At 38.8% G+C, this 22,465-nt stretch overlaps 1 protein-coding gene across 2 annotated transcripts in view; it reads right to left on the minus strand.

The window, feature by feature from the left end:
* Positions 1–22,465, minus strand: part of plxna1b (plexin A1b) — a 121,265-nt gene that overhangs the window by 38,823 nt on the left and 59,977 nt on the right. For both annotated transcript variants that reach the window (XM_077725419.1, XM_077725418.1), the window contains exons 5-10: positions 20,542–20,642; positions 19,136–19,259; positions 18,541–18,694; positions 17,569–17,668; positions 12,020–12,134; positions 1,099–1,299 (exon numbers count right to left, since the gene is read on the minus strand). In XM_077725419.1, coding sequence (XP_077581545.1) covers positions 1,099–1,299; positions 12,020–12,134; positions 17,569–17,668; positions 18,541–18,694; positions 19,136–19,259; positions 20,542–20,642 — 795 coding nt within the window. The remainder of the gene's footprint in view (positions 1–1,098; positions 1,300–12,019; positions 12,135–17,568; positions 17,669–18,540; positions 18,695–19,135; positions 19,260–20,541; positions 20,643–22,465) is intronic.

The following is a 22,465-nucleotide window of genomic DNA, read 5'->3' on the forward strand; positions in this document are numbered from 1 at the left end:
TAGCTTTGTGGACGTTAAACTTAGGCAGTGTTTGAGGTTTGACTGTTGACATTTAATCTCAACCATCAGCAGATAATATAACAACCACATCTTGATGTTGACAAGCCTGTCAACTAACTAGTTTTGCTGTCAGCATCAACCTCTAACCAAACTTAAATACGTCAACATTCCTTTGTGTACTACTATTCTGACAACTCATGTGCAACACGTGGGCAAAAAACTAATTTCTTATCTTATTTGTGAGAAACTAGAAAGAGCCCAGAAGTTAGGCAGGAAGGAGGAAATTTGACACAAAGGAAATGAGAAGAAAGATGGGCTCTCGAGGCATCGTGAGGAAAGAAGAGTGAAGTATAGCGTCAACGTGTAAACAAGATCAATCCGCTCCAAACTAGCTTCACAGGCACACACCTTCGCATTTTCAGCCTCAGTGGAGCGCAACGCTAGCTACCTCTTATCTGTCATGCTAGTTTGAGGTCTCACACACAAACACACACCCACACAAACCTGGATTCTAATGCAAATGCAATATTTTATCTACTTGTGTAAAGATTAGTGTTTATTTTACTATACAATTAGGGTTGGAATGGCATGTTTTTTTCCAAAGGTTAATATGTCGCTTTCAAGAATGATATTGATCTTTTAATCCCAAACTCCGGCCTTTCTGATAAGCGTTTGAATCCTCTCCTCATAACCGTGTAATTTTCTCCAGGTATTCCGGTTTCCTACCACGCTCCAATAACATGCATGATAGCTTGATTGAATAAAATGTCATTAGTTGTCAATGATTGTACCTTTTGTACCCTATAATCATGTGGCAAATAGTTTACGGTGTAACCTACCACCTGCCCATTGTTTCTCACATTTTGGAAAATTAAGACCCAAAAAACATTCCCTGCAATTCCATACTATTCCAGGCAGAAGTGTTCCTCTGAGCTTGAACAAGATCCCTAGGAGAAATGTCCTAATTCATTAATTAATCTAACATTCTCTGCAAATAAAAACTCACAAACTGTACAAATGAGTCTATGCAATTCTTTGGATTACTTTTTCATTTCACTGAGCAGAATCTATTTCTTTTTTTTGGACTATCTCACTCACCACTGTCTTCTGGCACTGTATAGATGAGCTGTTGAAGCGCAGTGCGGGGACACTGTGCGTCTCACCCTGGATGTGGAACACACATTCATAGTTCCTCTGCCCTGATTGTGGCTGGGGAAGGTTCTTGGCAGCTAAGGTGATCGGTTTGGTCACTCCCACTGGAATGTAGATCTGTGTTGAGGGCAAAATCTGTGGGCAATCCTGCAGAGGGAGACAACAACATTACTCAACACAACAAAGGTTAAACTTAGTAAAGCCAAATGAAAAATTGTTGTGGATCAAAATCTAAAGAAATTATATTGCTTAAACAAATCTCCACCGGGACCTGCACCAGATTTTAACGCCTTTGTTGTCCTAACAATATTTTAAATAATCAAATGTTTTGTAAGTGTGAACTGGGGACATGAGCTATCGATTTTGACCCTCTCTTGCTTAGATATAGCCTTACCTAGAGTGTCCATGCCCTGTGACACATTATACATTATATAGATGTAGTATTTCATTAAGATTTTAGTCCATGCATTAGAAGAAGAAACAGGTATTGACAGAAATGTTTCACAGACTGATGTGTCGTAATATCTCATTTGCTGTGTACCAAAAAGCACATCTTCACACATTTGGCGACACATTTTATCCCTCATGGTGGTAGGATTTTGGAAATTAAGGACATTTGTTTTGTGTTATGGAGTTTGAGCTCAAGTATCACGAAACAACACTCTTTAAAACAAAATATAGGGCTTTGCAAACACAATGATGTTAATGATAGAATGTTTTGTGTACTTCAATTAAGTGCATCATTCTATTTTTTTAAAGGAAGGAAAACCATTGAGCAATTCTATGTAGAAAATAAAAACAAAAATAAAAATGATTAAGTTATCAAAGGTAAAATTGCTTCCACAAATGGCTGCACCTTTCATTTACTTAGTAAAGGACAGCTGGCCCCTTGTCAGTGAATGTCTCCTCTTTTACACTGAGTTGTTGTACATAGGCTAGAGCCCATCCCCGGGGCCACAACACAATGCTGGAGTTTGTTCATTAGCCTGATTAGCCAAGGCCTTGCGTGTCAGATTACAGAACACACAAACAAATGTGCAACATATAATGAGCTAGGGAATGGGATACAATTGAAATGAACCATAGGCCACTTGATGTAAAGTCCTGAATTTAGGACAGCAAATTTAAGAACGAACGATGGGGAAGACAAAGCAGAGGAGGCTAATTTAATTGGGAATAAATATGTGTGAAATGGCATTGTAAAGTCAGATTTTTATGCAAGCATAGGGTATGGATGGGTAGTTAAACAATTATTCTAAGATATGCAGAGGAATGGGAATGAATAAATAATATTAAGTAGGATTGGGTATTGCTTCTCTCCGGCAATTTTTCTCTCAACACTGTCCACACTATACAAGTATTCCAAACTACTAAGAAACAATGTTGATTCTTTATTACTGGAACCTTGGACAATGCTTAAACCTTTAGATGAGTTTATTTTTCCCCCGATTTAATGGGACCACACATGCCAAGTTTGAGGGGTAAGGAGCCACACTATAAACATTGAAAAGGAAGTCAGGGTGATCTAAAACAAACGCAAAGATGTTTGAAATTTGAGATTTTTTTAAACTTTTGTTCTGGGCCACGTAACCAGATGGTTTAAATTACTACACAGCGCTTGTTTGCTTTGCTAGCCAAGGGCGGTGCTGACGTTTATTTGATAGAAGATTCAAAGTACAGAGACATCTCGTAATCAGTCTTTTTCTTTCTCGATGAGCCCTTCTTCAACTTGCCAAAATATTATGAGCAATATGCATACAATCTTGTGGGAACAGTTTGGGGAAGGCCCTTTTCTGCTCCAGTTTGACAGAACCAGCGATTACCTTTTTGGAAAAGGACAATTTCAGAGGCCTGACCTGCCTAGTCATTAATACTTAGTACTATAACAGACTGTTTTTCTTGTGTATCGCATATACAATTAAAAAATTAAGACATATTTATGATTTGTGGTTAGTCATCTTAAAATGTATTGTTTCTGGTTGAAAAAAAAACCCCTGAAAAAACGAACGGTGCAAACACTGATTTTCTACTTCTCTGTCATTCAAATATGCCAAGGAAAAAATTGACCTCATTTCTTTTCCCTAATCTATGCTAGTTTAAATTGAACATTGCCACAAGCATTCAAGAAACAGAAGCAGTTGCTGTTCTAGGTCAAATGATTTTAAAACAATTGGTCTAGTCTTTTTTCCAGAGCAGATTAAAAAACTACAAAAAAAATCAGTAAAACAAGTGTTCCCCTAGCAAATGATTTAATCTGCACTTGCAGGTGAGCTAAATGCTTTTTAAAACATTCCATGTGCAGATAGTGTGCATGTGTCTTCTTTCTGATTTGCAGATATGAGATATTCAAACTCCCCCAAAAAAGGAAATGAGACTAGATACAGTAAAACATACAGAGGGTGAAGAGTGCAGGGTTTCAGAATAAAGACCAAAGCCTGGACGGTATAGTATATAAATAAATAATTGTACTAAGCCGGAAGAGTTCTGAAGGCTTTGGCATAGCCTGACAAGATATAAATTAATAAAGCACCAAAAACACTACGCATATGTAATGAGGCTAGTTGTCTGGTCGTTTTTTTAATCTTCCTCAAAGCCCCTCCTCCCTCCCAAAGACCATCCATAATTAATTAGCTGCCTCTGTGATGTGGGGACTATAGATCAGGGAGGAGAAAAAAATAACACACTAAATAATGAAGTAAAGCGATATGGGGAGCCCGAGGGAAGGTTGGGATGGCATGAATGGTCACATAGGATTGCATGGAGGGGCACACTTGGTACAAATACTTCAACAACCAAGGGTTCAAAATATGAGTGTGTATGTGTGTTCTTGTGCAAGGGCTATACACTATACGTTGGATGATTCCCTTTCAGCTGTCAAAATGGCCCCTCTTGAACAAAGATCTTAGAGGCAACAAAAAAAAAACAACAACTTAGAAATAAAAAAAAAGCTGCCTGCACCCTGGTGACTAAACAACTCAGCCGTGGCTGGTTACAATACAATATATTATTAATATGGTATCATTAACTGTAGCATTGGGTACCTTGCTTTTACAAAAGTCGCTGAATGACCCAGATAATAAATGCATGCATGAGGTAAAGGGGTCCAGTGGGGATTCATCCTTTAACCCTTGTAATGATTTGTGAAAGCATCTCTGAGGAAATTAACAGCAGACAATAAAATCTCAATGATATTTTACAAGCTATCAATTAAAATAAAACTCAATCGACAAACATATGACTCACACTCACAGATAGACACTTATTCTAAGTGTATACATCTGTAATGCTTCTGGCCTAAACTAATAGTCTGTGAATCCTTTAAGGCAAGGATATTTGATTAAAAAAATGGTGCAATATAAGTAGGTAAATAACTGTCTGATAGTCACATGTACACTATATTATTTAAGTATTCTAAGGAAAATAACTCATACTATGGAAAGTTACTGAATACTTTAGACTTCCCCTGAAAGTAGCTGAATAAATAATTAGTTTCTGCCTGAATGAATTACTGAATTAATAATGATCTACAAAAGGTTTAATGATTTAGATTGTGTTAATTACAGTAACAGTTATTAACCTTTCTTGATTTTAGATTGCACATTTACGTGATTTCCATTCCTTTTATATTTGATATTGTTACACTTTTGGTGCAGTATGTGTAAAATGCAATACAATCCTTACAGATACATGTGAGGAGAGGACATGGACACATTGAAAAATGAGCACCAATAGTGTCATAATTACACGTGTGTGTAAGTGTGTCTGTGTGTGCAGGGACGAAAGGCGTGAATATAGAGGTAGTCTCATTAGCAGGCAGAAAGTATAAAGATGTGATGTGACCATCTTAACGCTTAATGCGGGGAAGGGAAGGTGTGGAAAAGAAAGGGTGATAGAAGAACAACTTAATAAGGCTGCAACATGTGGAACAGTGCAGGAGAAAGCGAAGCTGAGGAAGAAAGAGGACTTTGAACCTTGAAAGGGACTGAGATTGTCCACCCACGCCCTTCGCTTTTGAACAGAACAGAGCAGGGGAGCGGGAGCCAGAAAGAGCAGGAGTGAAAAGAAAAACAGAGCGAGCAGCACAATCACACGGCACAGAAACAGAGCTGGTAATATGGCAAGATGCAGAGAAATGTGTGTGATAGATGTTATTTACCAGGAGATTATTAAAGTCTCCCTGAGCAGAAGCTTGACTCAAATTAGTAGCATGTGGGTTCCTTCTATCACAGATTGTAGCGCCGTACTTGCTCCTGCTTTAATGTCATACATGTTGATTTCATCTCCTATGAATCTTTTATTCTTGACTTACAGGCAAACCTACACCGATGATCCTCTTCAACATACATGTAGGGCAAGTAGAAATGTGCATATTTTCCAGGGAGATTCTTTGTTTACGCCTTATGGATTTTTGTAGTGTGGGTGTGGGCCTGGCACCCTATTATCATGCTAACCCAGATGTGTCAGCAGCAATCATGCTGCATGCTTTTCAAATACAAACTTTGATTTAAGAGGTAGAGTGTGATGTCGCCAAGCAATGACTCTTTTCAGCAGCACATTTCATTTCAAAGCGGCAAGTCAAAAATAATTAGACAAGCTTATATTTGGTATGATTAGTATAAACTGACATTATGGATTAATTTGATTTAAATAACCCAATTGCCTTCTCAAATCAAGACTAAGAAATGTCTATCCACAATTAGAAGGAAATTGTGCAACACAAAATAAAGAGTACATTACTTGCCATATGTACAACACTCGTAGGGACTTCCTAATGCTGAAAACACGTCAACTAATGTGGCTCTTTTCATTCAATACATTTCAATTGCTCATTCGCTGCCAAGCCTCCTAGTGCAAATGTATTGGACCGCAATCGCTGTCAGGGGCAGCCAATGAGTTAAAGAGAATTTGTTATTCAAATTTGGGCTGTCTGGGTGCTATAATTCCTTTAATTGAAACATCACTAAGCTTTCTACTTGACTGTGTACCAAGTAGTTTAAACCCTGTTCTAGATTTATCATTAAATCACAACCAATTAAAATGCAAGATATACATTAATGTAACTACCAAACTCATTCATTGCAAGGATAGAACTGGCAGCAAACTTGAGTAACACTTGATGACTTTACTGATGACTTTAGAAAAACTGCATGGTGACAACACGGCATAGACAGGTCAAATAGTCTTGTAAGACTAAATGACACATTTATTACTGAGCAGAGTGTCTATTTCCTCCTCTTTTGCAATGATTTTCTATCTCAGCAGGCAGTCGCTGCTACCTATTACCATATTCCTCCCTCCTTTTGAGTTTGTTTTTCCTGCGGCTCGTATTGCAGTATTATTTGTCTGTCTTCCACCAACATTATCCCTCTCTCGGTGACTATGCAGTTATCTTTTCCTCTCACTCTCTGGGTTCGATGAACAAAATGCAAAATTCATCTGTCTTCACATTAGGCAGGCTGCCGAGATGAAGATTTAATACAGCTTGAATAATTAAACCGTAGGGACCTAAGACTGACACAGAGACACACTTGCATTAAGACACACTTGTGCATGTCCTGAACCTCTGATGTTACTAAAATTGTTTGCCTGTATGAAAGTCCTTACATAATCCCAACACTTATATACTCTTTTTTTTCTCCATTACCTACAATGATTTAGCACAGTATTTACCTTGACAGCTAGCATGTCATCAACAGATCGGAAGGACTTTGTGTGTATAGGAAATAGATTTTTTTTTTTTTTTTTTAAAGCAAAATTCCTTTTTCACATTAAGGATGTTGGTATTAGCCAAATATATCTACAAAAGACCAATTCTTATCATTGTAGTTTAGTTGTTCTCACAACATGGTTTCCACATAGTGTCTCCCAGAAAAGAAAACAGGCAATCCCCACAATTTTTTGGTGGCCGAGTGTTATTTTTTGCATTAGGAGATTCTTGACAAGAAAAAAAAACAACAAAACAAAGGATAAGCTGTGTGACAGTGAGGCTCTAAATAGTCTCGGAGAGAAGAGTGAAAATACATACGATGACATCAAATGATGAGACGATCTAAACCACACTGCACTTATTACGGGACAAAACACCATGAGACGTAATCTGCCTTTAGTCCCCTATTAACAAATTCCCCAAAGCAGACTGTCTATGAATATGCCAGATCCAAACTCATTCTAGCAAAGTCACAGTGGAATAACCAACTTCAAGTGTCTCAAGTACTCTTTAAATGGACAAGGCAAGTTCTTTGCCAGCTAAAGGTGGGGCACCACTACCATTTAAAGGGTTTAACACTAGTCAGCTACAGTGCAATGAAGACCCATCTGGCAAAGAGCTTGAACATTACTTGTGCCCCCTCCCTCCTCTAAACAGTATGCAGCATTTGAAATAGAAATTGTGTCACTCTGCTTGTAAGATGTTGCCTGTTACTGTTCCATGTTATGCTTTCTTCTCTATTGTCTTAATTTTCCCTTCATTTTCATTTGGTTTACAGCCATCTGGTTTCAATTAAAGCTCATATTGCATACTAAGATCTGACTAAATACCCATGATGGAATGCCTTGTGTTGGACAACTGCTACATTAAAACCTACCTCATCAATGGTTGTTCTACGATTGTGTGTTCGTGTTGCAGTGCGTGATTTAGTTGTTTTGTTTAGGTTTAACTTAGCAATTTTGTGCTTAATATTTTATAGAGGTGCACACACAAGGGTGAATGTAAAGTAGAACTTTCAATACAAGGATATATGATATGGATATGATATGGATATATGATCTGCTGTGCTCTTTGACAAGGCAAAGGAGTGAAACATAAGTGAGGAATCATTCCAATGGTGGTCACAAGATAGAATGACAACAACGAAGAGAGGATATGGTTTGAAGCAGCAGGAAGAATGGAGGGAAATGAAGAATAAGGAAAAATGATATGTTATCATGGAAAGAAAAATAGCAAGGAGGAAATAATAGTTGGGTATCATTCACCCAACATCCCCCGACCCAGACCACCTTCTCCCGAAACCACATGAACCTGAGCTGCTGGTTGTGCTTTGCTCTGATAAGAGCCAGTCACGCGTGTGCATGTGTGATTGCACATAAACTATGCGCACAAACAAATTGAAGCCCCTCAAGTGGCCTTGGCTTACGCATGTGTGTGTCTGCCCTGTTCAGTATGTGAGTACCAGCCAGAATAAACTGAGTGAACCAGAATGTCACGGTCTGGGGCCCTCACACCTCCGTCGTAAATAGCCCTGTCAGCTCTGCTATACTGTAGTGTGTGCGTGTGTGTGCGCGAGTGAAGGAGTGTGTATGTGACGCGGGAGAGGGTTAAAAAGTATTTCCAGGGTTGTTCAAGAATGTGTGGGCAGCCTGTGAGCTATAAGTGTATGTGCTTATTTAAGGGTGTGAAAGACAGAAAGATGGAGACAGAGAAAATGTGTTTGTGTTTTGTTCTGAGCATAGACTATATGGAGCCTCTGCTCGTGTAGAGTCAACATTATATCGGTGAAATTGGCAACAGATAGGAGCACTTTTAGAGTGGGAGCATCTGTCTACCAGGACAATTTCAGAACTGATTTAGCCTTTCATGTGTTGTGTATGTAGCCTATGTAAGCATATTTAAGTAAGTGTGTTAAAGTGAACTGTGTTCAACCCTGATTCAGTGATGAAAGGCAGCTGATTTTGAATTCATAAAAAATGAACACAAAGTGTGGATAATTATCAAATTGGAGAGACATTGACAAAATAATGCACTTTTTTGTGGAAAAGGTTAAAAAATGATTTAAAATGTGAATATAACCATGAAATTGATGAGGTAAGCACACTATCCACTTCAACATAATGTATATTTTGTGACAGCTAACATGTTTAGAAAGATTCCAATATTTTAAATTAAAATAAATAACCCCAACATGTGAAGGAGACATATTTAGTCCTAGTGCATGTAAATTACCTCTGCAAGAATGTCTCATTTTTGGCAGGAGTTGAAATTTCAAGTAGTGTTACTAATGCAGTGCACAAAGCTGACCTATCTTCTGTGCACAAAAAACATCTCTGCTATGGACGAATAACTATGAATCCTCAGTCTCCCCAGAGTTTGCCCTGGCAGGGTACAATTAAGCCCTGCCTTGTTTGTTCAAGCAAGACCGGTGTGTTGCAGCCAAATACACACGGATGGATGTCTTAACATAGATGAGCCCAAATAGCTAATACTATGCATGGCACTCATAAGGGTGGTGCCTATTCATTGCAAGGAGAGGGGGGTAGACTATTTGACAGAAGATGAAGCAATAAGAAAAGAAAGTAGAAATGATACCGGAGCAAGGAAAGAGAAAAAAGAACAATCAATCTTTTTTTCCCTCCGTATAGAGAAGTAACTCTTTTCCACTGCAATGTTCCACCTGGTTACACCGTAATTCCTGAATTTTCTTGTTGTGTCATCAGGCGGATTAATGATTCATGCATATCTGGTTTGAAATGCAACTACTAATTACATTCGTTTCATCTTCACTTCTCCTTCTCTCAATTCTATTTTTATCTTCCTCCTTTTTCTTGTATAATCATCAAAAAATTAAAACAACAATGCCCCTGTAAGTTCGGAAAATATGGTAAAACACATTTATTTCTTACCAAATATGAGTTCATGAATAAAATGTTTTGTTAGGGAAAAATGGGAGGGCGTTTGAGTTTAGGTTGCTATGGTGGCACACTGTGAAAATGATGAGGAAAATATTGGAATGAGAAGCACATTAAGTGTGGACACTTAACTACATTTTTATGTTTATTGTTTTTTTTCTGTCTGGTTAGTTAATGTAGCCACAGTGAGATGCGATGATTGCATTCCATTAGCATAGTGGAAAACTGAATTACAGTGTTAAGCAAGAAGGGAATGTCTGAGGGCATAGACAGAAAATAGGCTGGCTGGGGTATATGTGGGAGTAAATGAAATATATGACTTTAAAGACTACCAATCATGTAAGGATTTTAAGGGAGGGGAATTTAAAGTGCAAATGTACATTTATGTGAATGCTTATTATCCCTCAGCCAGACAAGCTTTAGGTGACAAGCATTCATTCTTCAGCTCCACAAATATCATACTTAGTCAAAAGGACGGAAGGTAAAGGAGAGGTGAGAGAGAAAGGAGGGGAGAATGAGTCTCATATTGGAGAAAGATGAGTAGAGACAGAGAGAGAGAAAAAGATGGGCTTTAAACAAGGGTCAAATAAGTCTAGCCTACAGAAAGCAGTGTACCAGTTGAACCACATAGTGTGTAACTAATGGATATGGCAGCAAGGGAAAAATGATGGATGAGTGCATGTGTGTGTGCGTACCTGTCACTGTCAGAGTTTACACCTCAACGTGTGAAAGACAAGACATTGTGTGTGTGGGGTTTTGTTCTCTGTAGGTGATTCTCATGAGGAGCACATGACTACTGCTGTTTTTTCATTGGAGGGGTGGACTATGAGACGATAGGACGAGGTCGCCCCTATCCTGCATGGCATAATCTATCATATCTCCCTTTTTCAGATGCCCCTTTCACTTTTCCTGTTCTACTGAGTTTTTTTGTTGACTTTGTTGAATTGTTCTATGTGTGCTCCTGACCAACTTGACATTTTGTAATGTCACAAATGTACAAATACACCGATAACATTAGAACATTAAAAGAAAAGACACAAATGAAAAAAAAATGGAATAAGTGTCATGTAAGATATGTGAATCACCATAGAGGGTTACATAATATATACAGTCCAGCATTTTTTTTCTTTTGCTGGTAAAATTTGGAACCTGATTGCTTGCAAGTGTGTCAAATATCCGAATTTGCTCTCTATTTTTGTCTATGTAAACATGTACACCTTCAACTCCCATAACTTAGCATTCACTAGTACCTCCGTTTTTATGTTTACTTATGTTTACTACACTCCTCCTCTTACTCCCATCATCACTGCAGGACTTTCCTGTTTACCCATCCGTTGCCCCTCTGGCCTCTCTCAGCTAAGAGTGCGCAAGCCAACGCTTTTCTCATGTCTTGCAGATGGGTGCACTAATCCGCTAACGTCAACTCCATGAGGCATGAAGTCTAGGCATGTGTGTTGTTTTGGATAAGGGCTGAAGCACTGCACGAGCAGACTAGTGTTCGAGATTCTATGTGGGCTTGCTTTAGAAAGGAGATAAAGGGGGAAAGTAATTGGATAAAGGTTGACCAATTAATAAAGGCAATTGTAACAGGCTGGCCAACAAGGTTTTAATCTACTAAGAGATAACAGGGAGAGTACACAAATAAGTAGATATAATTCGTACGAGTGGTATCAATCAGATAGGATGAAGACATGGCGTAGGTGTGATTTTATCTGTGCCTTGTAATGCATTCATGAGATGAAGAAAAAATAAATAAAAACTGAGTATATTGCTAACATCTTTGTATAAATTTGAGCAGTTGTTAACATTTATGTCTTCCATGCACAAGCAGCTACTCCCAACGATTGATATGATCTTTTATGCTAATGCACCATGTGTTTATGTAAAACAAACGGAGGTATTTCATGAGCATTTATTCATCGTGGGCTTGCTTATGGCTTTATGGGGAACAAAGAGTTATTACTATATTGTACACAAGCTGTTGTGTTAGAAAATACAGACACACAGCAGAGAAATGTGAATAAAAACGGGGTGTGAGCATTGTGGTAATATTTCCAATTTTCCAATACAATTTTATATACATGAATACCAAATACTATCTGAATACCACATACTTCTAAAGGGCATTTTTTTAAATAGATGTGTCAACAGTGTCTAACACTTGCATCAAGGGTAGAAGACAAAGACACAAATAGTAATAATTGCACAGAGACAGTAAGATGGACCCATTAAAAGTTAAACTTACCTCTGAAATGTTAACTCGTCCCTCTTGGAAGGAGCAGTCATTCGCATTTTGGGTACACATGTGACGGTATTTGCACCAATAGCATGGAAATGTCCCATTTACACAGGAGAGGCAGCTAGAAAACATGAAAGTTCGAGTCTCTGTTAGTTACTTCATGACAAAGCACAACCGATTATTACTTTGGTGAAGTGGAATGTATTAATTCGGGATTTAAGCAAAGTTTTTAGGAAAAATAATGGCTCAGAATTAAGTGTACATAATGTTAAGTCATACTGCATGTTTTTATTTATTTAGATATTGCTACTCTTTGCATACTAACTAAGGTAAGTTAAGGTTTTACTGATTTTTTACAACATTTTACAACAGTTAACCTAGTAAGAAGTACACAGATGATTCATTATATCTTTTCATTAAAAAAAAAAACATTTTTGCACCACGTATTAAAAGATGCAACTCATCAATGTATATACATTTTTATTTTTTAATTAACTGTGTTTTAATAATATCTAAATAAGGTTTCAATTTTTTTATCATTCTAAACAGTGGTGATAAATTACATCTTTTTAATCACACAACTGTGTACTCAGAACAACCTGGTCTGAAAAAACCTATTCCATGCCCTTTTCTCCTAGCACAGTCCTTATTTCCCACTAAGAGTTCAGTGATTCTCCTCGTGACATGTTCACTGTGTTGTGTGTAATTCTGTGTATCCATTTAGGTAGGAGTTTTTCTTTTTGTGCTTCCATCATTTCATGCCTCCTATCCCTTTCATTTTCTACAGACTCATTTTTAAAAAGCTCTCCCTGTGTTCTTTGTCTAAAGCTCTCTTTCATCCGCAGGGCTATGGTGCCTCCATCATTTTTAATTCACTTGCTCAAACAGTGGTGAGGTGCAGATAGACAGGCTGAAAGAACATGATGGGAGGAAAAAAAAGAGAGTGGAAAAGAGCAGAGATCAAAAGCAGGTGGATTTCCCTGATAGACGTGGAGACGCCAGGTATCGTGGGAGAGGAAAACGTGCAGGGGGTATATAGCCTGCGGGGCTCAGTGGGGGTATCATGGGGAAGGATGAAATATTGGCCTGGAACTTGGTTGGCAGCTGTAAGTGTGTTAACATGAGAGCAGACACTAACAGTAGTGTGTGACAGTTTCAAGTGTACAGTTAATCAAAAAAAAGCTTCAGGTTATTGGCCATTTTTAGCCCATGAGACACACGTTACCACCTTACCGAACCTTATTTAAATGCAAACCAAGAAGTCTGGTGTAACCAATATGAGTCTACAAATAAAACATTTTCGTTTTATTATAAAGGACTTTGTCCTTAATGCATGCTGTCTAAGTCTGACTGTTTTCGCATTGATGTAACCCAGTGAGCATATGATTTATTATGCAAGTAATGTATGCATGTGATATAATACAGAATGAAATATTTGCTTTCAATCTTAAAAAAAAAATATGTGCATGGTGCGCTGTATTGAAGAGAATCAAGTGCACCATATGTCTGAACTGATCTGAGCAAGCTACCCATTAGCTCTTGAATATATTTTAACCATGTGTGAAATGATAGCCACCCTTTCAATTAACCACATGAAAAATGATCGTTTTAACTCCAGAGTCGTGAGGGAGCCAATATATAAATCCATCAAAGCCTGACATGGATTCATTTCGATCAATTAGAACAACTTGTTTGTTAGGTACGCACTTAAAGCGATCGTTTCCAGTGCAGGCCCCTTCTTTTGAGCCAGATCAGAGGGCTGGGGCTTAATTCAATCCCACTGCCGCTTTAATTGACCAATTTAGTATTGTGCTGAGAGAAGCTGTCCATTCACAATGATGGATGAGCGGCTAAGGAAATAACAGGCATCTTAATACTGCACGAGCAAATGGGAATTCATCAATGTTACTAACAAATAGAGGGAAAATGCTAGTTTAGCTCAGCAAAAAGCCCTTAGGATAAAATAACAAATCAGAGGACTTGAGTCAAGTTTTGTTGAAAACATGTCAAAATTATTTCCAGGCATGGAACGGCACAAATAGCCTAAGCTTGGCCATTCGGTTTATGGACTAACTAGTACTTATAAATGCTGACTTTTGCCGGCGAGGAAATTGCCAACAACGGCGTAGAAGGTTGCAGAAAAAAGGGAAGAAAAAATAAAAATAAAATAAATGTAAAAAAACCTCAAAATCAAAGAAGCAGTGGCGGAGGTTGGTTTTTGCCGCTGTGCAAGGCGAGGAAAGTGCTTCTCTGCTGGCTATTCTGTGAACCGTAATGGAAAGTGGAGGTCACAAGTAAAAAATAAAGTGACAAACACAGCAAATGGACATGTGACAAAAGTATAGCACCTAGCCACGGCATATGCATGTGTATTTTAAATACTGCATTATTTTTAAGTTGTCAGGTTGGAGTGGCTCAGTTAAGAACGTCTTTTCTCGAAACGTAGCGGTAAGATACTTGCATAATAAGGCTTAGGGTGATCTTACACTATCACCAGTTACAGTCATATTGCCACCAGTGGGAATCGCACCAAAGTCAGGCGAGTGCACCCAATGTTCATGTTTAGGCCCATCAGTGGAACATGTTTCATTGAAATCCTGCACATCCCCGACTTCTCACATAAAGTACAGAAAGTTAAGCAGCAGTGTCAACCCCAAGAACACAGTCTATCACAATGCCCAGATAATATTTAACTTTCTGTTTCTATTTAAGTGACATCAACCTTGTTCGTGTCCAAGAGATAGAACTAATGAGCAAAATGTTAGCAGGTGGCCGATGCCAATTTTTTTATTTGGTTATTTTTTTATGATTGGGCCCTTTGATACAGGGGATGTGCCATTATGGGAGCCAGCATTGCCAGTAGGCTCTGTTTGACAACCCCCTACTGCTCGCACTGTGCTCCTTTCAAGTGACCATGGTCTGCTTCCTTAAGATCTAAAAGTCTTGCTTTTAGCCCGGGTGCAACTCCGCCCTATGCCCCACTAAGGTGCACTGTGAAATGTTTGATATTTTTCCATGTAACGATGGTGGGCTCATTCTGTCAGCCCCCCCGAGTGTTGCCTTATTTCTACGCCTTCAATGGCCATCAGCTATTATTACTCAAAGGATTAGAGAAGAAGCAGACAGGCTCCATACTCATAATGCTAATGCCTATTCAGATGCTAATCTGCGAGCATTGCCTCGAGAGTGCAAGTATAATTTCAAATCTAGAATAAAAAGCGCGTCAAATTCCCCAATCATTCACCAAACTGTGGTCAGTTTGGAGTGTTGAACACAATCAGATTGCCTAATGAGGTATGTTTGATAGCATTGCTCGCATAGAAATTAGTTATTTATGGGCTACAATTCAGAGAGGAGTTCAAGAATTTACTACAGGTCGAATTCAACCTTCGTTACAGGATTTCATTATCTAGTCAGAGGTTGAGTAAATGGGTGTTGAATTTTCTTCATTGAAACAGTACAATCAAAATTTTCTGCATTCGATAACACATGAATAGTACTAGTTACTTTCAGTGGTTGTTATTTCATTAATCCGTTTGTTCATAGAGGAGCAAAAAAAATGAGGTCAACCAGAAATCAATAAATATGAAACATTACTTTAGCAAACCGTAACAGAAATTTGATTGATAGTGGATGTGCTAGTCATAAAATGAACACATTTATATAGCAACAGGTGCTGTACATCATTAAAATGTAACCTCAATTCCCTGCCACGCTATCCTCCCAATCTTAAAATGGATGGCTAAGAAATTAGAAAAAAGCTTACGGAAATATTTAATTACGGAGCAATCGTTGCCGTGGGTGATTTTATATTTCAATCTGAGCAACCCTTAAAGTGAAACAGTGGGAATTCTAATTAGATTAATAGCACTATGCAAATTTATGGCATTTTTGAAAAGGCAAGGGCTGCTGCAACATTATCAGTTGTGTAAATAAGGAGGAGGAGTATGTCGTTTTTGGAAATGGGTGGTTATAGCACAGTATAAATTATTAAAGAATATGAAAAGGAGGATGTTGGGTATCCGACACTACTTTAGGAAGGAATATTTATGATTTCTTTTGCATGTACTTCAATATTTTCGTACTGTTTCTGTGCAAAGGAAACTTACACCTCAAAATGTAATGAAAGGATTGGCGTTCTGGGGAATAATAACAATAAAAACTCCTCATGTTGATGCATGGAGTCATTATACTTGTAACTTCATCAGATGCCTAATGGGATACAGGGCACGGTGTCACCTTAAAATGGCAAAGGGATAGATGGGGCAGAGTGCCGCTTTAAAATGGAATCCCTGTCTATGCAGCTCTGTTGGCCATTCGACAAAGATGCAACATGCCATATGAGTAACTTAATTAAAAATGACGAATACACCCATCAAAGGCCATATTAGATCCGCGCTGGGAGTAGATTTAATCAACTCATTGGGGTAATAGCCTCAAATGGGTGACTTTTGGCCTGCTTCTTGTTTGAGGCGACTTCTACACAAAGAGGAATGCCATAAACTTTAATGTGATTTCATATTGCAGTGGATCCATTATGGCTCAATGTGACACATTTAATTTTAATTGAGCATTCTTTCTAAGAACATAAAAAGGTTTTGTACTTCCTTGAGTATTAAAATTCACAAATAAGTAAGTAAACCAAATGCTTCCCAGTCCTTAAGGGAGCGAAATTAAGCATGATTAGACATTGTAAACCACAGCAACCTTAACCAGCTTGGCTAATCACCATAGATGCATCAGGGGATTCGCGTGCTACTACAGGCAAACTCTGCAACTAGGTCAAAGGTCAGAGTGACAGATAAGGTGTCCAAGGCATTCAGATCTTAAACGAGAAGTAAGTGACAGGGCACGGAGATGTGTGGCTGTGCATGTGAATGTACAAATGTTTTTGTGCACAATCCTCGAAGGGGGCTCATCTAACATCCAGAGGGAAGCCAGAATGGAGCCCTGCGGTACCCCGGGGGCCTACATGCCATCTGCTGCCCTGAGGCTAATACCCCACCAGACGTTTTAGCCTCCACTGGCTCAGCCTTGAGTGGACAGAGGGAGATCTTGCGATTCAAAGGGGGAAGGGGGTATGGGCGATTTGATTCGGAGTTGAAGGATTATTTGACCCTGACATCAGACAGGATTTTGAATGAAAAAAAGCTAAAAAAAAAAAAAAAAAACTACCGGTAATCTAATGCAGAGAAGGCACTTTAACTAATTCACTCTAAGACAATAATAATGTATTTCGTATATGGATAAAAAACAGATGGAACATCAACATAATTGATAAATTGTTAGTGTGTGTCATGGGTTATGATAAGACTAGAATTACCATCTCATATCGCAATCGTTATATACATACATCGTGTTCGATTTTCCCTCCAAAGGAAATACAATACCCTATGGGGATGTAAAAAGGAGATGGGTGTTTATTGTATGAGTCATCCCAGGGGTAAAGAGGAAAGAGGGTGAGAACATGCAAGAGTGAAGGGAAGAACTAAATGAAACCGAATAATAAAATATTTATTAAATGCCCAAGTGATTAAGAAATTGTTGAAACTTACGAATGGTGCACACTGCAGTTGTAGAAGACAAAGTCAACACTGGCAAACTTCTTGCCTGTTTCCTTAGATTTCAGATAAAGCTTCACCACTCGCTTGTCACCTGAATAAAAAACAAATATGCAGAACTGTTTCAAAGTTGCAAAAATAAAAGGCATCAATAAAGTTTTTGAATAAACAAAGATCATCATTTATGCGTGGCTGAATGAACAAAATGCGGTAGATAGTTATTTAACATTAAAGGTAAGTTAGAATACAAATCAATGTTCGGAACATATGTTCACGCAGAGCCAACTTGACACTTAAAAATGTACTGCAGTGTTAGTTGGGGAAACTTAAAGATGAGTACAGGACCTTTGTTTCTTTTAGTAGGAATAACAAAATATTCATTTTTGTGGCCAAGATTGAGAGTACTATAAATCAGGTGTACAATCGCGACTAAATTTAGAGGAAGCAAATATGTCTAAATACTACAGCTACAATCACAAAGTCTTGGGTTTGAAAATACCTAAAGAAAACAAGCGGTGTCGTTTCGAGGGAAAGCAATATAAACTATTGAAAGTGACAAGGACGCATAATGCATCATAATGGGAATTCAAAAACAGTGCTATTTTCAGTACAAAAAATACAAACTTGCGTTAGAATGTTTTGAAATCAAATTGGCAAGCATTATTGGCCATGACAGGTATTCTGGTATAGTCACACTAAGCAAATCATCAAATAATGCTAAAAATAATTCGAGTGGCTGCACAGCTGGAGACCTCTCCGTGTACAGTGGAAAAAGACCCCTTAGGGGGAAACATCGCAATGAGTTGATAAATTAATAGCAGTTAATACATTATATGGCACAAGGCGGGGGCAAACACATACAAAAGAGAGGCATATATAAAACGCAATTTTCAAATGTCGTATAGCCCGATATAGAACCAAAATATACTGATTTGTGACTTCATTGCTCAGCTAATCATGCTCAACCTTTGTTCCGTGTGATGGGAATGACATCACGAGCAGAGGGTGACAGGCAGTAAATGTATCCGCCTTGGATCAGTCCTTCGGTCTCCACGTAGTCCTCGAAGGAGCAGTTGACCCCCGCTGATAGATCGGGCACATTACGAGCCTGAAGAACCAGCTTTTGAGAGTGAAAGAGAGAGAGGCAATCAGTACAAGATCAATGGAAGGACACCGTGTACATGGATTGTTATAAGATATGACATAGGGGTTAATGGGAGCTGGGGGGCAGATACATGTAAGTGATGCTGGACTATGTGTAGGTGTAATATAGGCACAGTAATTTGTGTGTGCATCTGTTACAATGACAGCTAATATATTTATAGCAGTGTGTGTGTTGAATTGAATGCTTTCATTGTCATTATACAAGCATAATGAGATTTAAAGCTTTCACCACAAAGTGCACAACAACGAAGGTAATCAGCTTTTGACCTAATTATACCATAGTGGGGAGAAGAGTGTAAATGACCATCCAACATTCTTTGACTTGTGCTGACATTCAGGCACGATGGAATAGAATACTGTCTTAAGACAATGATCTCCTTTATACGAAAAGGCTTACCTGGACTTCAGACATGGTGACGGAGATATTATTCGGCTGAACGGTGAGCTCCACACACTGCCTCTGGTCTGATGCAAACCTCTGGGGTTCTCCTGCTCTTTCACAACGGTCCTTCCGTGAGCAGCTTAATAGGGGAAGGAAAGGTGTATAAAAAAGAGTGATGAGTTGAGTGTGAAATGAGAGGCGAAAAGCAAGAAGAAAGGAGAAACGAAAGTTGTGAGCAGTTTAGATTATATGACAATGATTTTAAACATGATGAAGAGGCAAAACAATCACCTTCATGCAGAAAAAGATAACAATATTACAAGACAAATAGGCTAATAGCTTGCTGCAACCATTACTGCAGGCCTAAACCATCATTATCCTAGTGGCCTTGACATTTGTTCAAGAAACACTAAACTGTGTGTACACCCATACAGCTCCTCATCTGTTCAGTTTACAGTCCCACCCAATTTAAACTTGTCAGGAGATATATAGGCAACCATTAAAGTTTCACTGAGCTGTAAAAATGATACAATTCAAACCCACGGCATATCAAAAGAGGTCAGCAATTTCCCCTGCTTATTACCAGGCAGCTGATGACGAGAAAAAAAAGCATTGCCATGGAGCAGTTTTACGATTAGCTATTCATAATGCATTAGCTATCATTTCACCGTTGAGCTAAAAACCACTGGTCCCAGAGGTGAGTGAAAAGAGCTGATGTGGCACTCTGTGAAGGATTGACAATAATAGGAAGGCGGCAAAAGATGCTAACTGCCTCCACCGTGAGCAGCCCCCATTCCCTCAATTAGATGGTGCATGTTGTGGGAATTGTTCGGTCGCCAGCAGTCCCGCTGGCAACTTGAACACGTGCACACAGAGACGAAATGCATGGATATGTAAAAAGGTGTGCAATTATTTTCCTTTTCTTTAGCAAAACTGCTCTGCTATGCATGTGTATGCATATTTCCCAGAAAGCACTACATTTTTGTGTGCATGCAAGGTTATGCATGCACACCAACTCATATCCCCAACTCAATTCTACTTTTGATTGAACCTACCATGGTTATTAAGATGTAGCTAAAGGCCCCAGAGGCCCAAAACAGGGCGTATAAATAATGTGTCTATTAATATTTGCACATTTTGTCTGCAGAGTCTTAGCCTGACTTGGCAACTCAATCAGTAAAGAAATGATCATGCTGCCTTCTTGACATAGTCGTGGCCAAATGGCATGTTAACACTGGTTCAAGTCTGTCATGATGTCGTCATTTTAAAAATGGACAAATGGCAAACGACAAGCCAGTGAATGATGATTTGGCAGGAAAAACTGCCTAATGAATTAGTCTACCCAAATGATAAAGTATTCCGACTGCAGATAAACCTCCTTCATTGATATTAAATGTGCATCAATGCATGGGGATACTTACACATTGTGGAGGACACACCAACCACAGTGAGGGTCTCTGGAACCTAAACACTCCTTACACGTAGTGTACTGCTCACAGCTCTCCACTGGAACTCTCACCACCTGGAGTTAAACCAAGAAATGACAAAAAAACAGAGAAAAGCAGGGAAATTATTAGAGAAAGTTCTATCCCTTTAAGCAGTATCAGGATAATTGAGAGTTCATAGCAAATGTGTGAACGTTTGCGATGGGATAAAGGATATTCCAGAGACACTGTATAGACTGGAGAGACAACACTCTATAGACTGAGTGACAATCTCCAGTTATGCGTACGTGGGTGAGGCCCTACAGTGCATCCTTGAAGACGTGACAGGTGGTCATGGTAGCCATGAATGGGTCGACAGGTGACCTCCAAAAAACCATTGGGCGGTAGGGAGTGTGCAGACGTGTGTGTAAATGTGTGTACATGATGCGAGACAGAAAAAATGTGTTTGAACAGAGTCTGTGTAAGGGGTCCTGTGTGACAGTGTGTGTTTGTGTATGTCAGTCATTCAGAAGCACAGTATAGGTGTGGGCTTGCTGAGATATATGAGGGAAAAAGTGTTTGAGATGGCCCTTCACTCCACTGAAAGGCGATAAGAGATGATTCACACCATGTATCCCAGGAGATCTGGAAGTGTGGCTATTTCTGGTTATTACTGCTATGCAACAAAACAGGCGTGTCTATGTGCTCATGAAATTAAATATTTCTTGTTGAAAGTTTGTGTCAGCTTATATTTTGCTTAAAGGCTAGTTTAAATCAAGCAGTGGTGTCTACTTGGTTGTTAGGAAGAAACATTTTACAAATACCCCTGGGGTAACTAGTGTAATCAAACAGTGATGTTATAAAAAAAACGGTTTCAATGGGATGTGGTGCAAAAGGGGGACATCTGGCTTCATTATGATATGTAACCGTAATGAATGGATCTGAAAAATTGCATGGAGAGGAGTGCAGACGTTAAGGATTGGATTGCTGCAGGAGAGAAACCAGGACACCAAAGGAACAGAGCAATAAAATATTAAAACTCGAGACCAAGAGTCCCCTGTGAACTCTAACTACAACGGATATGTAGGACGGATGTGACATAATGGAACTCATTCACTCAAAGTCATATATAGGTCTGGGTACAATGTTTTGAAAAAGAACATAGTGCAAAGGGAGTGCAGAAAGAAAAATGCATAATGACCGGAGAGAGGTCCAAATGAAATGATACAGGAAAGCAAATGTATAGCACAGAGAGGTTAAGAGGCAGGGAAAGCTTTTTGGATGAATGGAGGTGTACTGTAAGGGAGGATACACATGGGGGAGAATCTATGAGGACATTGTGCTGTGTAGATAAGTTATGATGGCAGACGTTTACTATGTGGCATTGTCGCAATAGTGAGACAAAACTCCATTTGAAATAAACGCTGAAAGATATCTAAAAGAACAATACACTGAGCGAATAAGGAGATAATGTGCAGATACATTAAACAAAGAGATGCAATTGGATGCACCATTTCTATGTAGTTTGTGATAGAGCAAAAAGAGAAAACCAGACATTCATCACAGATCTACTTCTCCATATATCAATATGATGCTGATTAAGGACAATGGGGCCACATGCAGTAAATCCTGCTTACACTACCAGCCCTTGGTGAGCTTACATCACCTTGTCATTGCACTGTGATGATAGATATGGTCAATTGTGCACAATTGTCTGTGCGGCAACAGAAATGATGACGCTATGGGTTGTACTTAGTGGGAATGGTTTCACAAAGTGTTGATGCAATAGAAAGCTGTTATGTTTAACAAGCCTGATGGGGATGGAAAATATCTTTCTACAGTCAACAAGGCATTTTAATGCTTGTACAGTATGCAAATTCCAATCTTAAGCATAGTGTATGCACTGTATGTTTATGGTAAT

Source organism: Stigmatopora nigra, chromosome 10, assembly GCF_051989575.1.
Source record: "Stigmatopora nigra isolate UIUO_SnigA chromosome 10, RoL_Snig_1.1, whole genome shotgun sequence".
In the NCBI taxonomy this organism is placed as follows: Eukaryota; Metazoa; Chordata; class Actinopteri; order Syngnathiformes; family Syngnathidae; genus Stigmatopora; species Stigmatopora nigra.